Source organism: Gopherus flavomarginatus, chromosome 8 (assembly GCF_025201925.1).
Source record: "Gopherus flavomarginatus isolate rGopFla2 chromosome 8, rGopFla2.mat.asm, whole genome shotgun sequence".
In the NCBI taxonomy this organism is placed as follows: Eukaryota; Metazoa; Chordata; order Testudines; family Testudinidae; genus Gopherus; species Gopherus flavomarginatus.
This window is the reverse complement of record NC_066624.1, coordinates 13,753,833-13,779,053: the sequence shown is the minus strand read 5'-3', so window position 1 is coordinate 13,779,053 and position 25,221 is coordinate 13,753,833. Positions and strand designations below refer to the sequence as shown.

The window sequence follows — 25,221 nt, the reverse complement described above, 5'->3', positions numbered from 1 at the left end:
GCAACTCCATGACTTCCATGTAGCCTGTAAGAGCAATTGTGCTGGCTTGCAAAATTATTCCCAGGTAGTCTCCAGGAGCAGCACTCGTGCGTCCCAGGAAGGGCCCATTCAGCCCTCTTCAACTGCAGTGAAGGTTTCAAATCCATGTGAAATCTTCCTGTGAGGACAGCGGGGGTATGTGATTACACCCGCCACAGAGGATTTCATGTCACAAAGGTTCTTTTAAGACATTCTGTCTCAAGAACAAAGGGACCATGTTTCTCAAACTTGGAATCTCTGGGCTAAGAATTTACCCAGCTTCTGCAAGAGCTCTAACAAACTTGGACTCAGTTTCTAGAGCCTCACAGGCATAGAGGGAAACATTGTACATTGTTGCCTGTGCAGTTCCATATTACCTGAGGCAAAATCTGTCTCATCATGTTGAAACAGAATGGGGAGAGGAGCCAGATCTGTATGTCACTCTGTAATACATCAGTACATATCCTAGGAATACTAAGGGGGAGAGATCCCAACGGTAAATTCCTCTGTCATGTATGCCACAGATTTTCCAGAAGAGAGAGCCCCAATTAGTGAAACCAGGTGAGAACTAAGGGACGAAGGCTGTAAGCCCACTTAAGGTTAACAGGGTTGCACAGGTGTCATCATGAGCATGATCTGATGATAATAGGGTTACACAGATGTAGCTGGGGGCAGAATGGCCTGCAGAACCTCCATTACTAATACAGGTGTGAAAAATGGAATTTGTAGGAGTGTCAGACAAAAATACCCATTTCTCTTTTATCTTGCAGACAGAAATCAGTGAATGAATTGGAACCACACACACACTGTTACAGTAATTGTATAGGGCAGCACTTTCTTTAAAAAATACCAGTAGCAGGACTCAGCATTCATGATAAACCCTGCACTAACAAACCAGAGGTCACAGCCCAGCACTCTTGACCAATCTAAAATAACAAAGCAACATTGACAGTCTTGTACTCCCAAGCAGGCCCACATAAACAAGCTGCATAGCCCAGCACTCTTGCAATGATAAATCAGAGGGTGCAAGCACAACGAAAGAAACATTTCAATTTCTACGTCCATGAGGTTGATCTAAACAGCTGTGGGTGAAATAAAAAATTATTGTGAGAATTCTGAATGCTGAAGTGATAGGGCCTGGTTAACCAACTGGCCAGTCACCAGCAGGGACAAAAATCCCACACAGTATATTGAGAATGAGATCACACCGTTAATTTCACCCATAAGGAGAAATGGCTACGTGTTCTCCCATACCTCTCTGGCTTTTAAAGACATTATCACTGTGATCTTTTGGGCAATGAGGGGTGAAGGATTTGAAAAGTTTGGGGGCAGTGAGCTGTGCTCTGCATGGCCATACAGAGTCCGCTTCAGTTCCCAGCTCTGGGCTGGGTGGAAGGAGACCCTTGTTTCCTAGCAATCTCTTCCTGCCAGTGTGACGTGCTGGGGGTCTAGGAGAGAGAAGCTCCTTTCAGTCTGGTGGACTCAAAGGGCCATGCAGAGAGAGGAGGAGTGTATTAAAGGGAGTAAAGGGGAATGTGTTTATCCTCCCAGCTCAAAGATGGAGGGAACAGTCCTAAAGATTCATAAATGACAATTATTCCTTATTATGGCTTCCTCTTTCCAATTGCAGCCAGTAACTTACATGTATCAAGACATGGTTGGAGCTACCACTGCGAATGCTGCTGTGCTGAGTTGGGCTGCTGTCCCCAGGCACAGTGGCTCCTGCAGTGCCAGGGCTTCTGGGCTCAAGGGATTTTGAGATGGGCCATTTTACTTGATTTTTATTAGTTTTCACATGTAACCCAAAAGATTGTGGGAGTGCCCTCCACTACTGATTCATGTAGTTTCTACCTGGGAAATGTACTTAAAACTATGATAAAAAGTAAAATATAAGGTCAGGAATGTTCCTTTTGAAGTGACTCTATGAAAATAGCATTAAAATGTCCTGTAAGCATTTAAAATCAATATTGAAATGTTTTTACCAGGGCTCTCTACCTGTAGTTACAAGACTGGATCTATACCGCCAATAAGATTTGTTAAGCATTTACATTTTAAAAAATGTAGCTCCTCAGTCTATATTATGTGCAGTTATCTCTCTATATATAAAAAAAATCCAATAAAGATATATCTAACTTATTTTGGAAACAATTTGTCTGTTTCCCTAACAAAAGAGGTGCTATATTCTGCCATTATGTTTAAAAGGTGGAGTGGAAAAAGCACCTGCTTGCCGTAAAGAGTTTAAAAAAGTGCTTGGTGAATGTTTGCATGGGCTACATTCCGATGCTGAGTGTAAAGATGATTCGGCCCAGGAAACGATCATTAGTCACATTATTCACAATTCCTTCCCCATTCAGTCTGCACTGAATGGGGACAAAATCATTCTTCTTCACAGCTGTGAAGTGCAGAGCCACCAGCGGGGAGGTGTAGTTGACCTGAAAAGGTGAGAGACTGGATCAGCGCAATAGTTGAGGGTAGGAAAAACACCAAATACTCTGTGCCACAGTCAGTGGAATAGAAAAATGGGCCTGATCCTGTGGTGGTGTCAGTGGGCTTAGCCCTATGGACTCCATGAGGACCACGGAAGCTAAGCTGATTTGCACCAGATTCAGGCTCTGACCCAGTATGTTTGAAAATGATGGGGACACATTTGAGTTCTCTAATATAATATTCCTCGCGGGTTGATTTGCTGCTATTCAAGCCAGAAGCCGTGATAAGTAGGGGAGGCTAACGAGGTTATAAAATACTTTCTGCCACCTTAAACTGTTGCTCCTTTGTCTGCAGTAATAATAAAGAAAAATAGTCCTGTTCCTTGTGATCAGTGTGCCCGATGTATGTGCTCCTGGGAAACAAAGGTCGGGGCATTCAGCTCATGTTTCACAAGGGAGCTGTTATTTGCCCTCACATACATTACATCTGTTTTCACAATGGGAATTTTGTTGCTCCCAGATCTCTCAGTCTGAACTCTTATTTTGAATGTGTTCTGCTCACCTAGACCACCCCAGGCCTCATCCTGCAAATAGAATCAGAGATGTATGGGACTGGAAGGGCCCTCACCTAGGTCATCTAGTCCAGTTCCCTGCACTCAAGGCAGGACTACGTAAACTAGCCCATTTCTACCAGGGCTTTGTCTATCCTGTTCTCAAAAACCTCCAATGACAGAGATTCCACGACCTCCCTCAGCAATTTGTTCCAGTGCTTAACTAACAGGAAGTTTTTCCTAATGTCCAACCTAAACCTCCCTTGCTGCAATTTAAGCCTATTGCTTCTTGTCCTATCCTCAGAGGTTAAGGAGATCATTTTTTTCACCCCTCTCTTTGTAACCACCTTTTATGTACTTGACAATTGTTACCACTTCCCCTCTCAGTCTTCTCTTCTCCAGACTAAACAAACCCCGTTTTTTTAATCTTTCCTCATAGGTCATGTTCTCTAGCAGGGCCGGCTCCAGGGTTTTTGCCGCCCCAAGCAGCAAAAAAAATAAAATTAAAAAAAAAAAGCCACAATCACAATCAGCTCTACCGCCGCTGCTTCAGACTTCAGCAGCAATTCGGCAGCTGGTACTTCCCTCTGAGAGGGAGTGAGGGACCTACCGCTGAAAAGCCAGACGTGCCGCCCCTTCCCCTTGGCCGCCCCAAGCACCTGCTTGCTGGGCTGGTGCCTGGAGCTGGCCCTGTTTTCTAGACCTTTAATCATTTTTGTTGCTCTGAACTTTCTCCAATTTGTTCACATCTTTCCTGAAACGCTGTGGCCAGAACAGGACACACTACTCCAGATGTAAATAGGCCCGTTGCAAACTAGGGCTGAACTTTTTGAAAGTGGTCACTGATTTGGGGTAACTCAATTTTTGTCTGCCCAACTTGAGCATGTTGGTCCCCACTAAGAAACAGGCCCCACACATTCCAAGTCGGGCATCCTAAAGTCAAGCCACCCCAAATCAGTGGCCACTTTGGAAAATGTCAGCCTATGGCACTACTGCTGTCAGCATATTGAACATGACTAAGCCCCTGATAAATATTATCATGCCCATTTTACAGATGGGGAAACTGAGGCACACAAGGTGCTCACACAGCAAGTCAGTGTCAGAGCCAGAAATACAGCACAGGAGTCCTACCTGCCAGCCCCCACTGACTGCTAGTTCACAGTGCCTCCCTGCTGGGTTGTGCTTTCCAGCCAGGTGCACTTTGCAAACAACTACCCCCGTCCTTCTCTTTCTCCAAGGAGAGATTAAAGGGAAGCCAATAGAGCATTAATCGCCAAGTCTCTACTTACGTGAGTGAGCTTGCCATAGTAGGGATAGTACATGAGATCAAATGTTCCATTGCCTGGGTAGAAGTCCACTGATTTAAGAGCACTTTCATTGCCTTTCTGTGATTAAAAATAGGCAGGTGTGTAGTCAGGCAGTATAGTACAGCTCCTCTCAGATCAGCAACACAATGGGGCTTTAGTGGGTACTTCTGGAGAGCCCCAGCACAAAAGGACTAGGTATTTTGTCACCTATATATACAGAGCACATTTACTGATAGAACCAGCTGCTGCTGGAATACGTCAGAGAACAAGTGCGCCATCGCCAATGGGACACAGGTCATGTTTGCCTCCTATAAATCCGTCTCCATGCTTCACTGCCTCCTCATTAGTAGCTAAAGGCCTGGGTCTAACTCCCACTGAAGCCAATGATAGTCTTGCCCAGGCCCTGAATGCTGGTCATGGACAGAGCGGGGGCCAGTCTCAGTCCCTCTCTGTCTACGGACCTGCTCGTAGGAGGGGCAGAGCCGAGCACCCTCTGCTACTGGCATCACTGGACGCTGGAAGGGCTCGGCATTCCCCAAGAGATGTTTGGCAGCTCACACAGGATCAGGCCCCAAATGGAGAGGCTCAGGATAATTCTTAGCGCTGTCCACCTTCACAGAGCTTTACAAACCTGCAGCCCTCACTCAGTCAGTGGTCCCTACAATGGTCTCAACGCAGGGGCTGGTGAAACATTCTGGGCCAAAGTCATCCCAGGTGTAACTCCATCGCAATTCATCATCAACGAACTGGGGGGCAGGGGCGGCTCTATGTTTTTGCCACCCCAAGCACTGCAGGCAGACGGCTTTCGGCAGCGCTAGTCCCACGGATTCGGTGGCACGCCTGCGGGAGGTCCGCCATTTCCGCGCCTTCGGCGTAACCGCTGCCGAATTGCCGCCGAAGCCGCGGGACCAGCGGACCTCCTGCAGACATGCCGGTGAAGGCAGCCTGACTGCCACCCTCATGGTGACCGGCAGGCCACCCCCCTGCGGCTTGCCACCCTAGGCCCACGCTTGCTGCGCTGGTGCCTGGAGCTGCCCCTGCTGGGGGAAGAGGGTGTAAGGCCCGTTCTGCAAATAACACTGGAGATACGTGAAAGAATTACCTGAATGGCACAGTTCACGCTCACAGGCGTCCCATAGCCAGGTCGATAGCCTATGATCTACGAAAAGAAAAGCCATTCATGCTTCTATGAGATGCGAAGCCTGGCCTGTGATACCCATCCAATATCACCTGCCCCCTCCAGAGGTTTTTCTCTCTCTCTCTCCATCTTAAGCTTATTTATCTGATCACATTGCATATGAATGCAAGTTATCTTGGAGGCATTTTCTGCTATCAGCCAATTATGTCATTCACCCCAAAGGGGGGTGCACAGGCCCACTTGTGAGCTCCCAGAACTCAGGAATGGAGAAGTCCAACAGACTCTCTGCCCCTTCAAGTTGAGGCTATACAATGAAATCAGCATGTAGCTCCCCACCCCGTTAAAAATTTTTCTGAACGTTTTCCAGTATGATGTTCATCCTTTAAAAAAAGAGCCAGGTTTACTAGGGAACCAATTTGTGCTGTTTCCTCAAATGGCCGCTTGACCCCTGCTTGACAGACAAATAGAAGCATACGTATTGAAAATGACTACACTGATCACAATCAAAAGGCCAACCCCTAGTTCTTCAAAAGCTTTTCCAAGCAGCTGATGAATTATCTCTACATTTATTTTGCCAGCAACATACCCTTTGATTCTATGATATTTGAAGATTTCAGATTATGCATGTTCCTTAAAAATGCACAATTATAAAGAGAGCAGCATATGGGACATGACCTCAAAAAATAACTTAATATCTGGAAAGAAATCCCGGCAAAGAATTAATTTCCTGTTGCCTATTTCTTGACCAAATCAAGTGACAAGGGGCTTTGCAAATTTTCTTTGATGGATTGTCTCCACCTGGGACTGGAGCTGCTGGTTTCCACCTGATATGGGAAGCTGATTTTACTGGCTCAGGGAATTAGCCTAGTTTCAAACCCAGCGTAATGATTAATCTATAGTACAGCCCAAGGAGGGAATTAAAATTACTGGCTTTTTTGGTACCCGGTTCATCTTCAACAAGATGCATGGCTGGCCTGTAGAGTAGCCAAATGTGGGATCCTCAATCCCAGAACAGTTCTGCAGCTGTGATCGCTTGAACTGACAGGCTTTCTTCTCTTCGCTTTCCGCGCCGTCTTGAACAAAGTATTGGCCTGCTGGGCACTCAATGTTCTTTTCCTCTTGAATGTTGTCATCATAAGCTGAGGTGAACCAAGAGCTGCTAGTTAATGCTTTTCGGACTATCACAATCTATCTAAACATCAAGGCTGCAATTGTCAAAGGCACCAGAGAGAGTTGGAAAATCCCTTCCCAAAAGACAAGGTTTAATACTCGTTTCAGCAGAGGTTCCATGTATGGAAACCGCACCGACTTTATCACACCCCTCGCTTTAATGGCAGGGAAACCAAGGCACCACGTGATGAGCTCTCGTGTCAAGATTATACATTTGGGACTTGATCTGTAAAGACCTATGCATGTGCTTAACTTCAGTCCTGTTCACTTCAGTGGGACCTCTACTTATGGCACCTAAAGCTAAGTACATGCAGAAATCTTCATAGAATTGGGACCTTAGTCAATGGCAGGGTTGGAAATAGAGCCTAGACATTCACTCCTCTCCCGTTCACATTCCAGCCCCTCCCAATGGGAGTTTTGTACAAGGAGCACCTGCGGAAACAGCCCTTAGCTTCTTCAGCCTGAAAAATGGATGAATGGCTGTGGATGTAGGAACATGGGTTTTTATGGCTTAGTTTGTGCTTCACCTTTTCTTCAGACTACGTTCCTATTTATTGCAATTGCAACTGAAAGCAAAGGGGTTGGACTTGCTGCTCTGCAGTCTACTAAGAAGCAGAGCCAAGCCCTTCCTAACTGTGGGCTTGTGATGCTGACAAGCCTTTCCCTGGCCTATTCTCCCATCCTTCTGGGGGTCCCACATGGTTTGTTTCCATGCAGTTTGTTCTGTCGACAGAAGGCCATCTGCAGGGAGACAAGGCCTGCGCGTTGTCAGCAGGATGCCATGAAAGGAGTGAAAAGCAGCACTGAAAACTTGGAAGTGAAAATAAAACTTGAGAGTAAGAAGAGTGAACGCCCAGGTTCATTTCACTCCGAGGAAGCTGCCAAAATGAACTGCAGGATGTTGCAGGAGAAATCATTAGAAAGGGGCGTCTCCCCCACACCCCATTTCCTGTTCAGCCCTGCCCAGATTTGGACATGCTCATTGTCATCTCCTAGAGCCTCTGTAACATCAGCTCTTTTGCAAATGTCACTGAGCTATCGACACCAGTTTAGCTTACATGATGTATAGGTTGGGCACCGCCTCATTCACGTTGCCCAGTGTCTGGAGGGCTTTTTACTGTTTATAGAAGGTAACATAAAAGCTACTAGAACAAAGTTATACAAAGACTGTGCTTTCTGTAAAGCTCCAACCACTTTACCTTGTAGGAAGTGATGCATGCTGTTCACATAAGGTGTCCATGTGCTGGGTTCAGAGACATTGAAGGCGATCGTAAATCCATGTAAGTATGGTCTAATCATTACTCCTGGTAAATAAAAAAGGCCCTTGTTGTATTAACCAGTCGCGGAGATTCTGTTGGCTCAAGGATGTATGTGCAAGGGGTTAATTTGGGTAATGCAGATCAATATTTATTATTTAACATTGCATTATTTCATTATTTATTTATAAGGCTACGGTCACGGGTATTTTTAGTGAAAGTCGCAGACAGGTCACGGGCAGTAAACCTGTCCATGACTTTTACTATATACTCCTGACTAAAACTTGGGAGGTGAGGGGCTCGGGATGGCGGCCCTGGGGGAGCTGCAGGTGCTGGGGGGGGGACACCCTGGGGGCGGTGCCACAGGTCCTGGAGGGGTGTGGCCTGGGGGGTCACCATGGGTACTTGTGGGGCGGGAGACATGGCCCAGGGGGTGCCACAGGTGATGGGGGGGGTTGGTGGGGCTGGGGCAGGCTCCCTGTCCTACCTGGCTCCTGGGAAGTAGTGACCCCAGCTCCATGTGCTGCCTCTGCTCTGCCCCAAGCCCCAGTTCTCCAGCTCCCATTGGCTGGGAACTGTGGCCAATGGGAGCTGTGGGGGTGGTGCCTGCGGGCGCAGGCAGCACGTGGAGTTAGGAGCTGAGGGAGGGGATCTGCTGTCGCCCTTCTGGGGAAGCCCCTCCAGGTAAGCAACACCCCACACCCCAACCTCCAGCCGTGTGCTCCCTCACACCCAAACTCCTGCTTCTGGGGGGTGGGGGAGCCGAGACTGCCCCAGCATCAGGCAGTGTGCCTGACCCAGGGGCTGCCCGAGCTGCTCAGTGGACCCCGGGCCAGGTGCACCAGCCACTGAAGTCACAGAGGTCACGGAAGGTCACAGAATCTGTGACAAACACAGAGCCTTATTTATTTAGCATTTATATTGTGGTAGCACCTAAGGGCCTGTGATGGCGCATCTGCCCAATACTGGCCCATCAGAGGTTAACAGAGCCATAGGTAGGCTGCACAGGAGGCAGCCAATCAGGGCTGGGCAGGCCCATATAAGAAGGGCTGCAGGGCAGAGCAGTTTCAGTTGCTCCCTGGCGCTCGAGGAGGGAAGACTGGCTGCCTTGCAGAAGAAAACTAGCACACTGGACAGAGCAGTGCTGCTAGCAGCATCCGGGGGAGCTAAAGACGGCTCCTGGTCAGCTGCAGGGATTCGGAGGCTGAGGGCCTGGGGTAAGGGTCAGGGGCATAGCCAGGTGGAGGGAACAGGGGCAACAGAAGAAAAAAAGGCTCCACCCACTGCAGCGCTTTTACTGACAGGGCGGCGCTCTGGGTCTTTGGTGGTATTTTGGCAGCAGGACCTTCACTAAGGGTGAAGAGGGTGCTGGGAGCTGCAGGGAAGTGACCCAGGGAAATGAACTAAGGAGTCGGCGGGGACACAGCAAGTGGAGGCCATCTACTGAGTCCCCGGCTAGGACCTGGTGTAGTGGGCAAGCCCAGGTCCCCTCCACCGCTTGCCACTGAGGAAATGGCCAGACAATTGGCTGCAGTTGCCACTGAGGGAAGTGGCTGGACAGTGGACTGCAGTTCCCCCGGACGGGGGAGAACAGCACGTGACACAGCTGGAGGGCTGTGTCATGGAGAGGATGCTGCAGTCCTGGGAGTGACGTGGGCCCTGGAGGAGAAGTGATGGCAGTGAGATACCACTAGAGCAGGGCACACTGGCTAGAAGAGCTAATCCCCATGACAGCCAGCAGGAGGCGCTGCAGTCGTGAGTGAACCTCGTGACAGGGCCACAACCAGGTTCTCTCCTGTTGTGTTAGGTACTGTAGAAGTACATAAAAAATTACAGTGCTGCCTTGTGAGTTAGCAGATGAATGTAAGCTACCACCTGATTTCATGGGGAGGGTTTAAGACTGAGAGGCTGATCTTCCTCTCATTCATTTTACACCAGAGTAACTCCATTGACTTCAAGGAGGTGCCTTCTGATTTACCACAGCAAAAGTGAAAGGAGATTCAAGCCTTTTGGGGAATATGCCTGTTCACGGTCCCCAAAGATCTTAGTAAGGCAAGGGGAGGGATAGCTCAGTGGTTTGAGCATTGGCTTGCTTAAACTCAGTGTTGTGAGTTTAATCCTTGAGGGGGTCACTTAGGGAACTGGTGTAAAAATCTGTCTGGGGATTAGTCCCACTTTGAGTAGGGGGTTGGACTAGATGACCTCCTGAGGTCCCTTCTAACTCTAAAATATTCTATGAAAGCAAGGACACATAATGTTTCAAATGGAAACAGACAAGCAGGGAAAACACATTTTAAAAAACCATCTAAACAGTGCTTCCATTTCACCAAAGAAGATGTAAAAAGGCCAAAACATTATTATTAATTTTTTTGCTTTGGTTTCACCTTTAAGACTTCAGTTTAAAGAGGCATCAGTTGAACTGAACAATCATTCTACTAATCACTTGTCATGGGAACGTTAGGTTTATTTGTACGTCTTGAGAGTAAATTAGAATGGATACTTCATGTTAGGGTATTTTAAGAGGATTGCATCTTCTTGAGAGATCGTTTGACTTGAAGACCTCTAGTATCATTCATGACATCATTATATCAGCATGTATATTCTGTATCATAATTGATTATAATAATCATAGTTACTGGTTGCTGACTGTGGGCTTGACATTGTGCAAACATACAGTAAGTGTAAGTACACTTCCTGCCTCCAGGAACTTACAATATAAATTACTAATCATTTTACTGAACTTCTAGAAATGGACGTGAATCCTCCTCTTCTAACAGGAGAGGACAGGACTCTGGCCATTAAAATACAGTGGGCCAGATCTTCAGCTGGGGCAAATGCATGCAGTGCCACTGCCTTGCTTTACGCCAGCTGAGAATCTGGCCCAATGTGGAAAATTAACATTCTGCAAGTTCTCAGGGAAACGACCACTGTCTCTTTGGCTGCATCCTTCCAGGTTAACACATATCACTCCAGCAGGCTCTTCTTGATGCTCCTTATCTTTGAAAAGACTGCTCCAGGCATGACAAAAAATGGGCAGTTTTAATCTGCTTTGTGGAACCTCACGTTAAATTTTTCCGTTGAGGAAATGGAATGGCAGCTACCTAACTCATGCACTTCCAGGAGCCGCAAAGACAGAACTTCTGTGTAGGTGGTTACCGAGACCGTTCCTACAGTCGTAGGTCAGCATGGGGCTCGGAGGGCAGTCAGGGAATGGCTGAGTTGCAGCGCTTACCTGGTGGTGAGACTCTGTCCCTGTACGTAGGTGTGTAGGGGCTCAGAGTGAGCAGCAACCCATATATGCAAAAGGAGAACATCCCAGCCAGAAACATATACAAAATGAGGTAAAAGAGTAAGATCAAGCCTGCAAGACACAGAGGACATGTCGTTGTTAGCACAGTTGCTAGCACTTCCACCCTCACAAAGGACAGGCCCAATCACCCTTCTTTGCATATGGAATTTGCTAACTCTGAGGGGAGTCTTTAATTTGAGAAGTGGCTTTCCCCAATCCAAACCCCCTCAAACTTTGGGAAAGTTTGGATCAGCCTGTACTTCCCAGCCAGCCACTATCTGCAACTGGCCCACACAAACCGTGGCTCTGAATCCTTCTGAGTGCGGGGAAAGTTCAGATTCTGAGCTCTAGCCACAATTTGCAGCCTGGCCCATCACAGTCAGAGATGGGTCTAAACAGGATCTATGTATGCACATTCCTAAACTGGATCAAACTGAATCCAGTTCCCACCCACAGCAGCTTCAGACCCTCTCTGAATTACAACACTGATGTCCTAGACAAGAAGAGGCAATGAATAGCCAGCCTCTAACACATTTTGAATTCCTTAGGAAAACTCCACGGATAGGAAAATTGCCCTATCCCTATCCCTATCCATCCCCACAAATCCCACCATCAGCTGTTCGACATCAGGAACCAAATGGCCAGGGAACAACGCAAATAACATAGACTAGAAATGCAGCTGCTCCGAAATACACTTTACATTTGGCTATGTCACAAGCCCAGTGTCCAGAGAACCGTTGTTATTGTTTTTTTTTCCAGGACCAGACTGACGGTTGGGGTTGTCTTAGGGGAATAAAGCCTATGAATAAAAACCAGTAGTTTAGAAAATAAAGTGAAACCGTAACACAACCATTTCCCAGGGAGCCGTGATTCTGCTTGTAGAACAAGCTGTGAGAACACAGATGTGCACTTTCACCTCTGCATTCTCTAGGTGTTTATTTTTGGTGGAACTGTTAGTGATGGGAACTAAATGGAAAGGAAAATTCAAGGGAGGACTGAACAGGGGCTCAGCAGGGGGGCTACAGGGGTGCTTGGTAGGGGGCTGAGACTGGGGGAATCTCTGGACCTGTGGAATCCAGGCCCTCCTGGAGAAAGCTGTGCTTAAGCTCTGGGTTCTGGAACAGAGAGCAGGCTCCAGCCATGGGGGAGACCTGAACAGAATTCCTGGCTTTCTGGGAGTACGGCAGAGACAAAGAACTAACCCACTGGAGAGGACAGAGCCATTCAACCGCCACCATCTAAGGTCCTCTGCGCCGGAGAGAGTAAAATCACAGAAATCCTGGGTGGGTGGACCAGGAAGCTGCAGGGGGGGTGGGGGTGGGAGGGACAGATGTTGGTGTGGTACCTTCCACCCTACTGCGTGGCTGCTGAGAGAGGGGCTGACGGGATCTGCATCATCAGGCAGGAGGGGGCCCAGTGAGTAACCAGTTACCTCAAGATGTCCCCCACAAGCTCTCAGCACAGCCACGCTGGTAGGGCGCCGTGGTGCCTTCTCATGGCCTCCTCTCCGAAGGGGGCAGTGACCAAGGAACACCACAGGCCAGATTCTGCTCTTGGTTACAAGGGGTGAATCCAGCCACTCCACTAGGGTGACCAGATCACAACACTAAAATATCAGGACACATTGGGGTGCCATCAGCCCGGCACACAGTCCATCCCCACTCTGCCGCAGGTCCCACCCCCTGCCTTCCCCCCCCCCACCGCACCCTTCCTCATCCTCTAGCCCCCTGCTGGCTCGCTGCATCCCTCCTCACCCCCCCTCCCGCCTCTGGCTCACCTCTTCACCCTCCCAGCCCACCACTCACCCCTATGGCACCGACTTCCCCTCTGCCGGGTAGGTGCTCACCCATCCCCACCTCTTCCCACCCAAGCATCTGCCTTCACTCCACCCCCATTCCACCCCCTTCTCCCAAGTCCCCACCCCTGCCCTGACTCTTGTCCACCTCCTCCCCTGAGCACGCCGTGTCCTCGCTCCTGCCCCCTCGAAAGCGCTAAGTGCCGCCAAACAGCTGTTAGGCAGCAGGAAGCACTGGAGCAGGGAGGAGCGGGGCACGGTATGCTGCCGGGAAGGGAGGAGAAGGAGGTGAGAAGGGAAGAGCTTGGCTGCAATTTTTCCCCATGGGTGCTCCAACCCTGGAGCACCCACGGAGTCAGCTCCTCCCTCCCACTTGCCTCCTTACCTGAATATCGGGACAAATGGCGTCCCAATCACACATTGATCGGGACACAGGACAAAGGGGGGAGGGATAGCTCAGTGGTTTGAGTATCAGCTTGCTAAACTCAGGATTGCAAGTTCAATCCTTGAGGGGGCCATTTAAGGAACTGGGGTAAAAATCTGTCTGGGGATTGGTCCTGCTTTGAGCAGGGGGTTGGACTAGATGACCTCCTGAGGTCCCTTCCAATCCTGATATTCTATATCAGACAGTCCCAATTTTATCTGGTCATCCTACACTCCACTACCATCTCCTGTGAGCCTGATTCTCCTCCCAGTTACCTGGCTGCACACTCAGGCAACTGCACTGACATCAGTGCAGTGCATCAGAGCTGAAGCCAAGCAACTGACACTCCACCTCACACCCCACAGGCTCTTCTACACGAGGGGATGGTTTCAGGCTTACACTCCCAGTTTATCTTGTTGTCCTAACCCTGCCTGGTGCATCTGATCATGCAGCCACTGTAATTCCTATGCCGACTCTGCCCAGTTGGGTCATAACACTGCTAGGTTTTTATTATTTTTATGATTATTATTATTCTGTTTTGCTTTGACAAACGCTGTGCATAATAGCGTCACAGAACTAGCCTGGACTCTTGAAAATCCTCACCGTAACACACAACAGCCAGCAAAGCATCCAGTGCTACCTGCCATTCAGGAATGAGGAATGCTTATTAAAAAAAATGGACTCTTTGAAGATCAGCTCATCTGCATTCATCATCATGTACTCACTGGTAAGCCGTGCTGGACCTGGAATACTCCCTTCCTTTCAGCTGGTATTTATACACGATGTGAAAGCTTAGGCCGATTCCTCATTCAGCATTCATTGTGAGGCACCTTCATTTTAAAAGTGTGATGCCTTGTTAGGTGCTCAAATGCCCTGCTCTGGAAAAACCTATTCAGCCTCCTCGTGTGAGCAAAAGAATGGGGTGGGTGTGTGTGCACACACGTGTGTTACCAAAGGTTGTACAGCACCGGGATTCTAGGGACCAAATAAATGTATTGGTCTAGAAAAGAAATACGCGAACAGACTAGTTTAAGCATGGCTGGGTTCTAGAACCATTGTTTTTAAGATGTTTGGATAATTTATTATATATTCAACCCCTCAAGTGCATTCATGATGGGAAGAGGAGGCGATCTAGCATTATTAAATGAAGGTTTTGACTGGAGGAGCCAGCACCACTGTTTTGAAAATTTTCAGAAAGTGAGTGTTTGATGCTTCAAGACTCATTGGAGCTTTGAGTTAATTCACACTGAGACACAGTAAGAACTTGCAGCTTCAGTCAATGCATCCGTCCCGGCTGGGTGTCTACACAGAACTGACTCAACCCACCCATAAAGCCCTGTCCCAGCACACATGGGACCTGGTAAAATCAGCTCTAGATGCTTTGAAGACTGTCTCGCCTGTATTCCAGTTAGTCCACACTCTCAATGTGGAACACAGAAGAGATTTTTGCTTGATTTTATATCTGCCACAGGAACAACAAAATCAGGCTCCATGCATGGCCAGAACAACACATGTATTATGTGACAACACTGTAATGCCACCCGAATACCCTGAGAGAACCTGCTTCAATCAGGAAATAAAACTCCCTCCAAATGCACACACCTAGCAATCACCTACCACCCCACATTAGAACCCATATGAGGTACCATTAAACAACCACCACCCATACTTGATGGAGACCACATCCTGAAAGAAATCTTTCCTGAACCCCCTCTTTTGGCCTTCAAACAAGCCCCCAGCCTCTCCAAGCTCATCATGGATGCAAGTTCCCCACAGACCAGGACACACCAACTCAAAGCGGCACCAGACCCTGCCCAAACAACAGCTGCAAAATCTGCAGACATATCTCCACTGTTACAATAATCAACACCCACGCCCCTGCCCCACACACCTTTCAAGATTCATGTGTCCTACACATGCCTGTCAGTCACAACATGTGGTGTACCTAAGGTGACCAGATGAGAGGGAGAAAATATCGGGACACATGGGGGTGGGGGATGTCCACCAGTGGAGCGCAAAAAACCCCCCAAAAAAGCCGAGTGCTGCCAGCGGAACGAAATATCGGGACAAATTGCGTCCCGACCAAAGATCGGTTGGGACGCAGAACAAACACCTAAATATTGAGACGGTCCTGATTTTATCGGGACGTCTGGTCACCCTAGGTGTACCTCATCCAGTGTACTAAATGCCGCAATAGCAACTAGGTGGGACAATCACTACCTTCTTGAATGAACTCATGCAGGAAAAGGATAAAAGACAAAAACATCCTATCGTCTGTGGTTGAACACTTTTCACAACGCGATCACGCTATCTGATCTCAAAGGAAACCTGCATAACACCTTCAGAAGATGAGCCTGGGAGGTTAAATTCCTAACTTTGCTAGACACAAAAATCATGGACTGAACAAAGATAACTGTATTTATAGCTTATTACAGCAATCTATAACTTGCTAACCCCTTTCCCCAGCTTCCCCCGCCCGCATGCATAGGTGCTGACTCTGTGGGTGCTCTGGGACTGGAGCACCCACAGGGAAAAATTGGTGGGTGCTCTGCACCCATATGCTACACAATCTGTTCCACATTGTATTTAGCTGTGACACCTCCCAGAGCTCTGTGTAAACTTGAAAGCTTGTCTGTCTCACCAACAGAAGTGGGCCCATAAAAGATATTACCTCACCCACCTTGTCCCTCTAATATCCCGGAACTGACAGGGCCACAGAAACACTATAATGATGGTCATTGACTAACCACAAAAGCAATGAGGCTCTGGTGGCACCTTAAAGACTAACAGATTTATTCGGGCACAAGCTTTCGTGGGTAAAAAACCCATCTGAAGAAGGGAGTTATCCACAAAAGTTTATGCCCAAATAAATCTGTTAGTCTTTAAAGTGCCACTAGACTCCTCATTGCTTTTGTGGATACAGACTAACGTGGCTACCCCTCTGATACTTGACTAACCATAGACTCTTTGGCACTCTGCACATTGGCTGGGTAGCTTTTGCAGCTTCTGTAAATCACTCCGTTTTCTCTTGCTTCAGCTGATTTCCCACAACAGGTCTCTTGGCTTATATGAAGCCACTCACTGTGGACTTTGCAGGAGACGCTGAAAACTTGACAGAAGCAAACACGTTGCAAGGCTTGTCGGCTCATTACTGTTGCCAAATGCTCAGTGCTGCCAAAACGTCAGTCTTTTGCTTGTTTGAATGCAGTGCCGGCATCACATTGTCTGGGCTGATTTTACTCCTTTGGAAATTGACTAAGAACATGATTGTCCGTATTGCCAGATGAAAGGAAGGGAGTATGGGGCTGAGACAGAAGCTCAAGCCATGGAGCATGTGCAGGGCCAAATCCTGCTTCAGTTACACCAGTGCAACTCATCCGCACCTGATTAGGATCTCATTTACTCTGACTTTTAGACCAGTCTAACTCCATTAACTTCACTGGCACTACATGTGACTTACACTAGTGTAGGCTCAGAAGCAGACCCATTGAGATCCACCGGGATGCATGGATATTGCGGGGCAGATCTTTGGTTCACTCTAAGTAATATCACTCAGCCTCGGACATCTCCTGCAGTACGTGCTCTCTGTTATGAGTCCTAGATTTACTGTATGGTAACCAGGGCTGCAGATTTGTCACGGCATATTTTATCAAAAATCATGGAACAGTCATTGGAAATTTACTATAAGTGATGAGTTAGGAGCAACTGGTTTGTAAGTCCTGGGTGTGAAAATTCAGCTATGCCTCTTTAACAATAATATACAGAAATCCTTCTTCCACTGCCTCCTCCTCCTTGCCCTGCCAGGGGGACACCGACCATCTGTAGCAGCACCCTCTGTTCCGCCACTGCAAAAATCCCAGCCTGGTAAGGAGAGCTTGCAGTGCCTCTCAATCACATTTTGCCCAGCCACCCTGCACCCTGGGTGACAAAGGGCAGCCAGGCCAAACCTGAGTGGCACCGCAACCCCAGGCACCAGACTGCAACACCCAGTGGAGAGCTGGGCCCAGCTCCACGCAATAAGAGCCACCATTGCGGGCTGAGTCGGCGCAGGGTGGGCCTGCTCTCCAACTCCCCTCCACTGGAGGTCTCCCCTCTGCACTAGGCCTGCAATCCACCTAGAACCGTCCTGCCGCCCACTGGTGGGTCACAACCCACCGTTTGGGAAACTGCTTTATTAAAACCCCAGACACAAAGAAAAGTCATGGACCAGCAGAAAAATCACAGTATCTGTGATATTTTTACCACCATGGCAAACATGCAGCCATAATGTCAGTATAATATTTCTAGCACAGGAGAAAAACAGGGGTAGCTTCCTCATGGCTCTATGTTCTATGGGCACATTCACTGCGAGCATTTTATAGTTGTTTACTGAACTATATGTGTATGGGTCCTTTAAAAGGTCTAGGATTTAGATTACATGTGCTCTGCTGGGCCATAGCAGGGAAATTCTCAGACAAGTGAAGAAAGAAAGAAAGAAAGAAATATTAATTCAGTCATTTAACCTACCCCAGCTCTGAGCTGTTCTTCCCATACATTCTCTCTTCTCTGAATTCCACAGAAAAGTTTTCATTTCTTGAATTACATCTGCCAACGTTTTCTTCCCCATCTTTTCCTTGTGCTTTTCCTGCTCGTCTTCAGAGTGCTGTGCTCCCTCTTCATCCTTGTTTTCCTAGAATAGTTACAGAATGCAACCGCCCTTCCGCCAAAATGAGTATCTCGTTGGCCAAAAATAAATGCAAGACTACTTAATATCTGGAGATGTTTCAAATTTCCATTTCCTATCCCCATCATCTCGCCTGTGTTACGGAGAGTCCCTTTTTTGGCTGTCGTGGTTTATAATCATTTAGATCCCAGGATTTATTTTCCCAGGACAAATATGGCTCTGCAGTCACACTGCACACAAGCCTCTCATCCTGGTTCTCCCCTTTGTTCACAGTGAGTCTTCGTTTCTAACCCATGTGAACATGATGAAAAGAAGCATTATTCCTACACCTCTCATATGCACCTCTGAGGTGAGTACAGCCTTTCCTGTGCTGTGATACGCATCAGGAGGCGATGCTGTTAAACAAAGTCTTCCAACTTCTTCTTCTTAACATGCTTCTTTTTCTGTTGGCCCCTTACTGAAACTTAGGGGGTTTTTTTGGTTGGCCATCTCCCAGTACCAGAAGAAAGGCAAAGGGGGAAATCAGGAGCCTGAGATTGACAGTCCTCAGGGGCAATGAGTAGAGGCCAGTGCTCCAGGTCAGGTCAGCCTGATTGACAGGGAAGGCAGATTAATGAGGGAGTCAGGAGGCCGGGGGTCCTGCCCTCCATGTGGCAGCTGCCAGGGCCAGAGCTAAGGAGAGCTGGGGAGCAGGGTTGCGCTGGCCAGAGCCGGAGGGGCCAGAAGAGCAGCCTAGGGAGCTGGTGGCAGAGCAGCAGCAGCAGCAGCAGCGGTGAGGCAAAGTGGAGCTGGATCTGGAGCAGTCAGAAGCCAGGTGCAGTGAACAGCTGGGGAGAGCAAAGGGGGACCCTGGCAGCAGACCTAGTGCAGGGAGATGCAACCAGGCAAGAGGCCTGCAGGCCAGACTTGGTGGGGGGATCATAACCCTGATGGGGGGGGGCTGATGCTGGCAAGAAGGATCCCACCGCCTAGAGCCTGAGAGCATGTGGCCACCACTTGAGCAAGTGTCCAACCCTCAGCATCCCTGCAGCACAGCCAGAGCCTAGGAAGGTGGCCTGGGACATGTGAGGAAAAGACTGTGAACTGCCCTGACATTCTGGAGACAGCTGTTTCCCCGAATGGGGTTATGTGTATTCCTTTAACCTTTCCCATTGTTTCCTTGTTTTTTTTAATTGGTTGCTCTTTAATAAATTATACATTGCCCTGAATTGTATGTAACGATCAGTGGATCAGGGAAGCATCCAGAACGGAGAGAGCACCCCAGAGGGGGACACCCTATCCCTGCCCTAAGTGACCACGACAGAGTGGGGGTCGAGCCCCCCCAGAATCCTGGGCCCAGCGTTGTCAGGGTTATACAGGAGAGAGGAAGGGAAGCTCAGGCAGGTCTCTGGGTAAAAGGAGTGGGATTCTTTCGCTAGCCAGTTCCACTGGGGTACTGCATAAGCTAGGAAAGTTCCCCACAATAGTGGGGCTGTTCCCCCAATTACACTAGATTGAAGAGCCCATTATTCAACATTTGTTCCTCATGTAGATATTTACAGACTGTAATCAAGTCACCCCATAATCTTCTCTTGTTAAGCTAAATTGAGCTCTATGAGTCTATCACTTTGGGTACATCTACATTGCTAGAAAACCCCTGCAGCACCAAGTCGCCAAGCCCGAGTCAATTGACTTGAGCTCGTAGGTCTCAGGCTCTAAGGCTAAAAATTGCAGTGCACATGTTTGGGCTTGAGCTGGAGTTGGGCTCTGAGACCCTCCCCATCATGGGGATTCAGAGCCCAGGTTCCAGTCCAAGCCCAAAGGTCCTGGCTCTGTTGACTGCAGGGGAACTTGATCCATTTACATCAGAGGAGAATTTGGCCTCTGATGCATGAAAGGGTTTTGTGGTTTGGCAAGTGGGCAGACAAATAAACAGGGACATAGTGTTTGATCACCGCAGCCTCCCCTCGTCAGCAACTTCATCTAGCATTCCCCGGGCGCTCAGCACCCTCAGCTCCCATTGACTGCAGTGGGAGTTTAGGGGCTCAGCAACTGCAAGGTCAAGCCCCATCCTCAGAGCCAAAAGAGAGAGACACAATCCAAATGTAACCCAGACGCATGCAGGAGGTATACTGCTCCTTTAAGAGGGACCGCTCAGCTGCCCTGGCAATTCCCTCTTCTCTGGGAGGATGCAGAAAGTGCTGGGAGGCTGGAGCTGGCCTGAGCACACCCCTCTTGTGCTGCTGCTGTATAAACTGCCTGACCAGTAGGAGGGGGCTGAGAGTTGCCTGTGGAAGTTCTTGACCTGGCAGTCTGGTGTGCATGTTCCCAGGAGACTGTAAGGAGGTTGTGTGCAAGGAAGCCAGAGGACTGGGAACCTGTTGGTGTTTGATGGTATGGTATTTGATGCAGGTGAGGTGGCAATAAAACAGGTTTTAAATCAACCCCTTCTATCACCCTCATCACTGCTGGTATCTGAATGAGGCAGAGGTGGAGAGTGCAGCCAGATTGGGGAAGTATTTAAAACTCCCCCATGTCTCTAAAATCAAACAAAACAAAGTTCACAGTGGGGTGGGGAGAGAGTGTCTGATCCTGCTCGGGGGACTCCCCGGGCCTCACTGGGGTAAGCGAGGCAGATTCTGGAGCAGGGTACATAACTGACCATGGCAGTGGGACCAGATAAATGAATGCATTTGAACTAAGGAACTGGCAAAAATTCCTGATTAAAAAGAAAGCAGTGTTCCAAAGGGGAATAGAGGAGTGAGGCGGAAAGCAACAAAAGCAGGGCCCACTGAGAGCTTTAAAAGTTCTATGTAAAACCTTTAAGATCAGCAAAATAGTGTGCTATTGATATGTCTACAAACTACAAGCAGTTTGTTATTTATTCATCAGTAGTAGTACAGTAACACCTAGATGCCCCAAATAAAATCAGAGGCCCACTGTGCTAGGAGCTGTACATACATGTAGTGAGAGACAGTCCAGGCCCTGAAGAACTTGCAATAAAGAGGATGGGAGGAGGAGAAACAGCGAGGGGAAGGGACAGTGGGTCAGTGGTAGAACCAGAAATAGAACCCAGGTCTTCTGACTTCTGATCCAGTGGACTGGGAGCCTTCTCTGTGATCCCCTTGGGAACTCAGGGCCAGAGATGGGCTCAGCTCAAAACCATGAATGTGAAACTGTCCCAGCTCCCCTGAACTTTGGGGAAGCTCAGATCTGGATCCAACCTTGGTGGAGTGGGCCCATCTATGCTTAGAACTACAAGGGCTAGAGGGTAGGCTCTGGAGCATTGATGGGCTAATGACAGGCTATTGTGAGGCTCACACACTGGGTCACTCTTGTTTCTTTTCTAGCACAAGGGCAGCAAATCTATCCAACTGGACAGTAATTTGAAAGGTAGCACAGCCTAGTGGCTAGGGCCCTTAACTGGGATTCAGGATAGCTGGGTTCTGTTCTCAATTCAGCTCCTAACCCACTGTATGACCTAGAATGAGTCACCTCAATTCTCTGTACCTCAGTTTCCCTTCCTACCAGTTGTCTGTCTTCTCTGTTTATACTGTAAGCCATTCAGGGTGGGACTGTCTCTTACTATGTGTGTGCTTAGCACAACTGCGCCCTGATCTCATGTGGCGTCTCTAGGGCTACTATAACACAAATAGTAATAACAATTTTACCCCTGTTTTAAGACACTGGACATGAAACGTGGAGTAGCACTAAGTCTCCCCTGAAAGGATGATCTTTGTATTTGTATTGATGAGTCCCCGCCAGCCCAGTCATTAGCATCTGTAATGATGGGAATGAAATCAACATCCTCTGCAAGGGAACTATGGAAGCCAGCCAGGGCCATCATTTTTACAGTATCTGGTTCTCTGTCCCGCTCGGCACAATTTGTACTATGCAGGTGAGGCAAAGGGAGTGAAAAGCAGCCACCGTGGGCTGTCCTGATCTAGAGGAGTCCCCAGTGGACATGGACCCAGCATAGCCAGCTCCTAGGCCTGTCACTGGGCAGCCAGCCCCAGTACAGCGCTGTATCAGGACAGGGAGAGGAACTGGCCAAGGCAAAGCATACTACATGCTGCCAGTCCCCAGCTGGCAGATGGTCCCTTGGGGATGATTGCCAGTTGGTGGAGTTTAGAATAGTCCCCAGGCTGCTCTAAATTCCCCCAGAGCCAGGCCTGGCACAGATCCAACTAGAAAGCCAAGGGATCAGAATGGCCCAGCCACTTTGCTCGGTGCAGCAGAGAATTAGAACAATCGAGTGTATTCATGGTCTAAGCACAAATGCCCTAATTCTGGACCGTGTCCTGGCCCCTTTCACCACTGACAGCATACACGAGCTATAAACCAGCCAGATCTTCCCACCAGGAAACACCTCAAGAGGGTGGAGTAGCATAGGGCATGCCCCTGGGATAGTGTGTGGTGCAGGGGCATGCCAGGGCTGTGCTGGGCTGGGGAGGAAGGTGCTCTGGATATTCTGGAAGGCCAGTGGATCCTTTAGGGGTTGTTTCATCCAGGGCAGATATTAGGGCATCCCTTGGGGCTGCTTTCATGTATGCTGGGAGCCAAACTTGCCCATGGCATCCCCAGAACCTGGAGGTGAACGGTGGCCAGAAGGCATCCTGCTCTCTTCCTGCATGCTATGATAGGATCCGCTTGGCCGAAGCCCAGAATGCAGGTTCCCATCTCACCACAGTGCTGCAGGCCTGTTTTCCCTCAGAAGTGGCATAACGCATTTCCTCAGGGAACTAGGCATCTGCGTAGGTTAAACTGACAGCACCCCGCATACCCCAGCAGAGAGAGACTTGCCCAGGGAGCTCTGCCGGGAAGCTGATCCATCCGAACTGTGTTGCCCTGGGAAAGGCTGCCAGTCACTTACATAATCCCTTTGGTCTCCCCTAGGACAGTTTGTACTCTGATGTATCATGTGTGTCTGGGTTACCTTGTGTCAGAGACTCTCAGATGAGACTGTCCTGTTTAGATCAGTACTTTGCTGTGTGAACCCGCAGAGATTCAGCGTGGAATATGGCTTATGGGGCTCAGTCCAGGTGTCCCCATTTATGTATCCAAATCCCAGCTGCTGGGGTGTTCTACCTCCCCTCTCCCTGTTAATTGCTCCTGCCAGGAAGCAATTGTATAAGACAAACATCTGTGGTACATTAAAACTGGGACATTCAGGGCTAGATTCTCATCTCAGAGACAGCCGGGCACATCTGGACCGCAATGGAGCTGGAGCGATATCCTGGTCCTAGCAACATTAAGAAGAGTTTTCCCATTCATTTAAATGGCCCTTACACCGGATTGACTCTGGTCAGATCAGCTCAGAACCTGCCTTTCTGTGTCTCCTTAAAACCCCATTTTTTAAGCAGCGCTGGGAGAAGAGATGGTCAAACAGAAATGGACCCAAGCTCATTGTTCTAAGTGAAATCACTTTGGCTCATTAAGGATGAGACTATCTTGTGCCCCAAACCCTGGGAGCACTTGACTTGTTTCCCTGGTCTGTTCTCTCTCCTCCCCACCCCGGCCTGTTGGTTCTCCATTGAAAAGGATTAACCCCATCCCAGTCACAGCAGGAAAAGCTTGGCTTGTTTGCATTTTGCAGTCCTGTTTGCCCGTGTGGCTCGCCTCCCCGACTCCCTTTCCAGCAGGAGGTCACTATAGATCAATGGTGAGCGCCTGCACTCTGCACTAGGGCACAGGAGCAAGAGCGATCCATAAGGAAAAGTCACTATATTTATCACCCTCAGACGTGAAATGGGATCCCCCTTCTGCAACCCCCCCTTCCTCATTTCTATAAGGGGCCGTTTGCAGCCCCCAAAAGACTTACCGGCTTCTGGTGGTAGATGTCCCGCTGGCCTTCTGCGCCTCCAGAGGTGGCATTCATTTCCATGGCTTTGTGTAAAATGCAGAGAAATGGAACAATTACTATCGTCAAAAGCCACGTCTGGGGTTAATGGTACAAACTGCTCTCAGTACAGTACGGGCCACCCCAGTACAGTGAGTGCGCTCCCATCACTTATTCCAACTAACCAACAAAGGGAAGGTGCACAGAAAGCTGGCTCAGCCCTTAAATTAAACGCAAACGATGAGAGACATCTGCTTATTCTCCATGGGCAGGAGCCAGCAGGACCAGCTGGCACCTGTGGCTTTTTTGGATGTTCGAGAGGGAATCAAAAAATAACTCTTTCATCGGAAGGCTGAGCTCATGCAACAGGATCCTGTACAACATTTAAGGTTCTCTTCCACCTAGAGTCGTTTGCACTTACAACACAGTCAGCTGCACGGGACTCCCCAATAAGATAACCACTTAGGAAGCAGGTCGCCTCCCCTTGGTCTTTGGAGACTAGGAATCGCTTGATTAACAAGTTAGCAGGCTGTGACTTAGTGGCTGAACATATACGTCAATGTGTGCTTGTCAGTCATGGTGAGTCCTGGGTGAATGCTCGCAAAGTCTCTTCTGTGGCTGGGGGTTCTATATTTATCACTTTGAATCAAGAGGGGCTGCAGCTAGGACTCTGCAGTGTCAGTTTCCCAGACATATATAACTCCAAGAGTCAGTCCTGACCAGCTAGAGGAACTCGGCAGAAACAGCCAAGAATGCCAGGCAGCCCTACTGGATTTCTAATTATGTCATGTGATCCCACTGGGCTAGATAGATGAGCATGTTACTTTCACAGCTTCGTGGGTTATGGGCATGACACGCTGCTCCCCCTGAACGAGGCTGTTTGCAGCAATGGAAATCATCACTTCCAGTGGAATCAGCACTAATCAAGAATGGTGCACGTTGGGACTAATTCATTGGCAGCTTAAGCAGTGGTGTATATTATCCCTGGTGACACATGATATGGAAAATGGGATTGGAGTGTGTGTCAGTAGTAAAGGATTGTGATTTGCACTATTTGGTGTTCTGTGGGTGTGTGAACTGGCACACTTGGGGACGGATTCTGCTCTTGGGTACACACTGATGTAAATGTGGAGTGACTCCATTGTCAGGTGAGTTTACACTGGTATAAGAGATCAAAATTTGCCCTAAAGGGGCAGCACTGGGAAGATTTTGCCACAACAGGCTTCCTATGCACAGGGGTGCCCATTTTGCACCACCTGTAAAGTTAGTGTCTAATGCTCCCTGCAGCATGCTGGCCCACTCCGCAGGCTGGTGTAGATGAGGAGAACCATGGCCTATCCTTCCTCATTTAGCCACCTGCCTTCCC

The 25,221-nt window shown here is 48.7% G+C and overlaps 1 protein-coding gene across 3 annotated transcripts; it reads right to left on the bottom strand.

Annotated features, from left to right (window-relative positions):
• Positions 1-750: 750 nt before the first annotated feature.
• ATP1B4 (ATPase Na+/K+ transporting family member beta 4) lies at positions 751-24,440 on the bottom strand. Of its 3 annotated transcripts, none has more exons than XM_050964537.1 (9): positions 24,277-24,440; positions 23,838-23,902; positions 17,881-18,043; positions 11,099-11,227; positions 7,810-7,914; positions 6,383-6,579; positions 5,405-5,461; positions 4,285-4,380; positions 751-2,450 (listed from the first exon to the last, which is right to left on the bottom strand). In XM_050964537.1, exons 2-9 carry the CDS (start codon positions 23,898-23,900, stop codon positions 2,289-2,291), a joined length of 972 nt encoding a protein of 323 aa, XP_050820494.1. In that variant the 5' UTR covers positions 23,901-23,902; positions 24,277-24,440; the 3' UTR covers positions 751-2,288. The 3 variants fall into 3 exon arrangements, with proteins under 3 accessions (XP_050820494.1, XP_050820495.1, XP_050820496.1); XM_050964538.1 differs by lacking the exon at positions 24,277-24,440 and adding an exon at positions 24,041-24,251; XM_050964539.1 differs by lacking the exon at positions 24,277-24,440 and adding an exon at positions 24,105-24,251.
• Between the last annotated feature and the right edge of the window lie 781 nt (positions 24,441-25,221).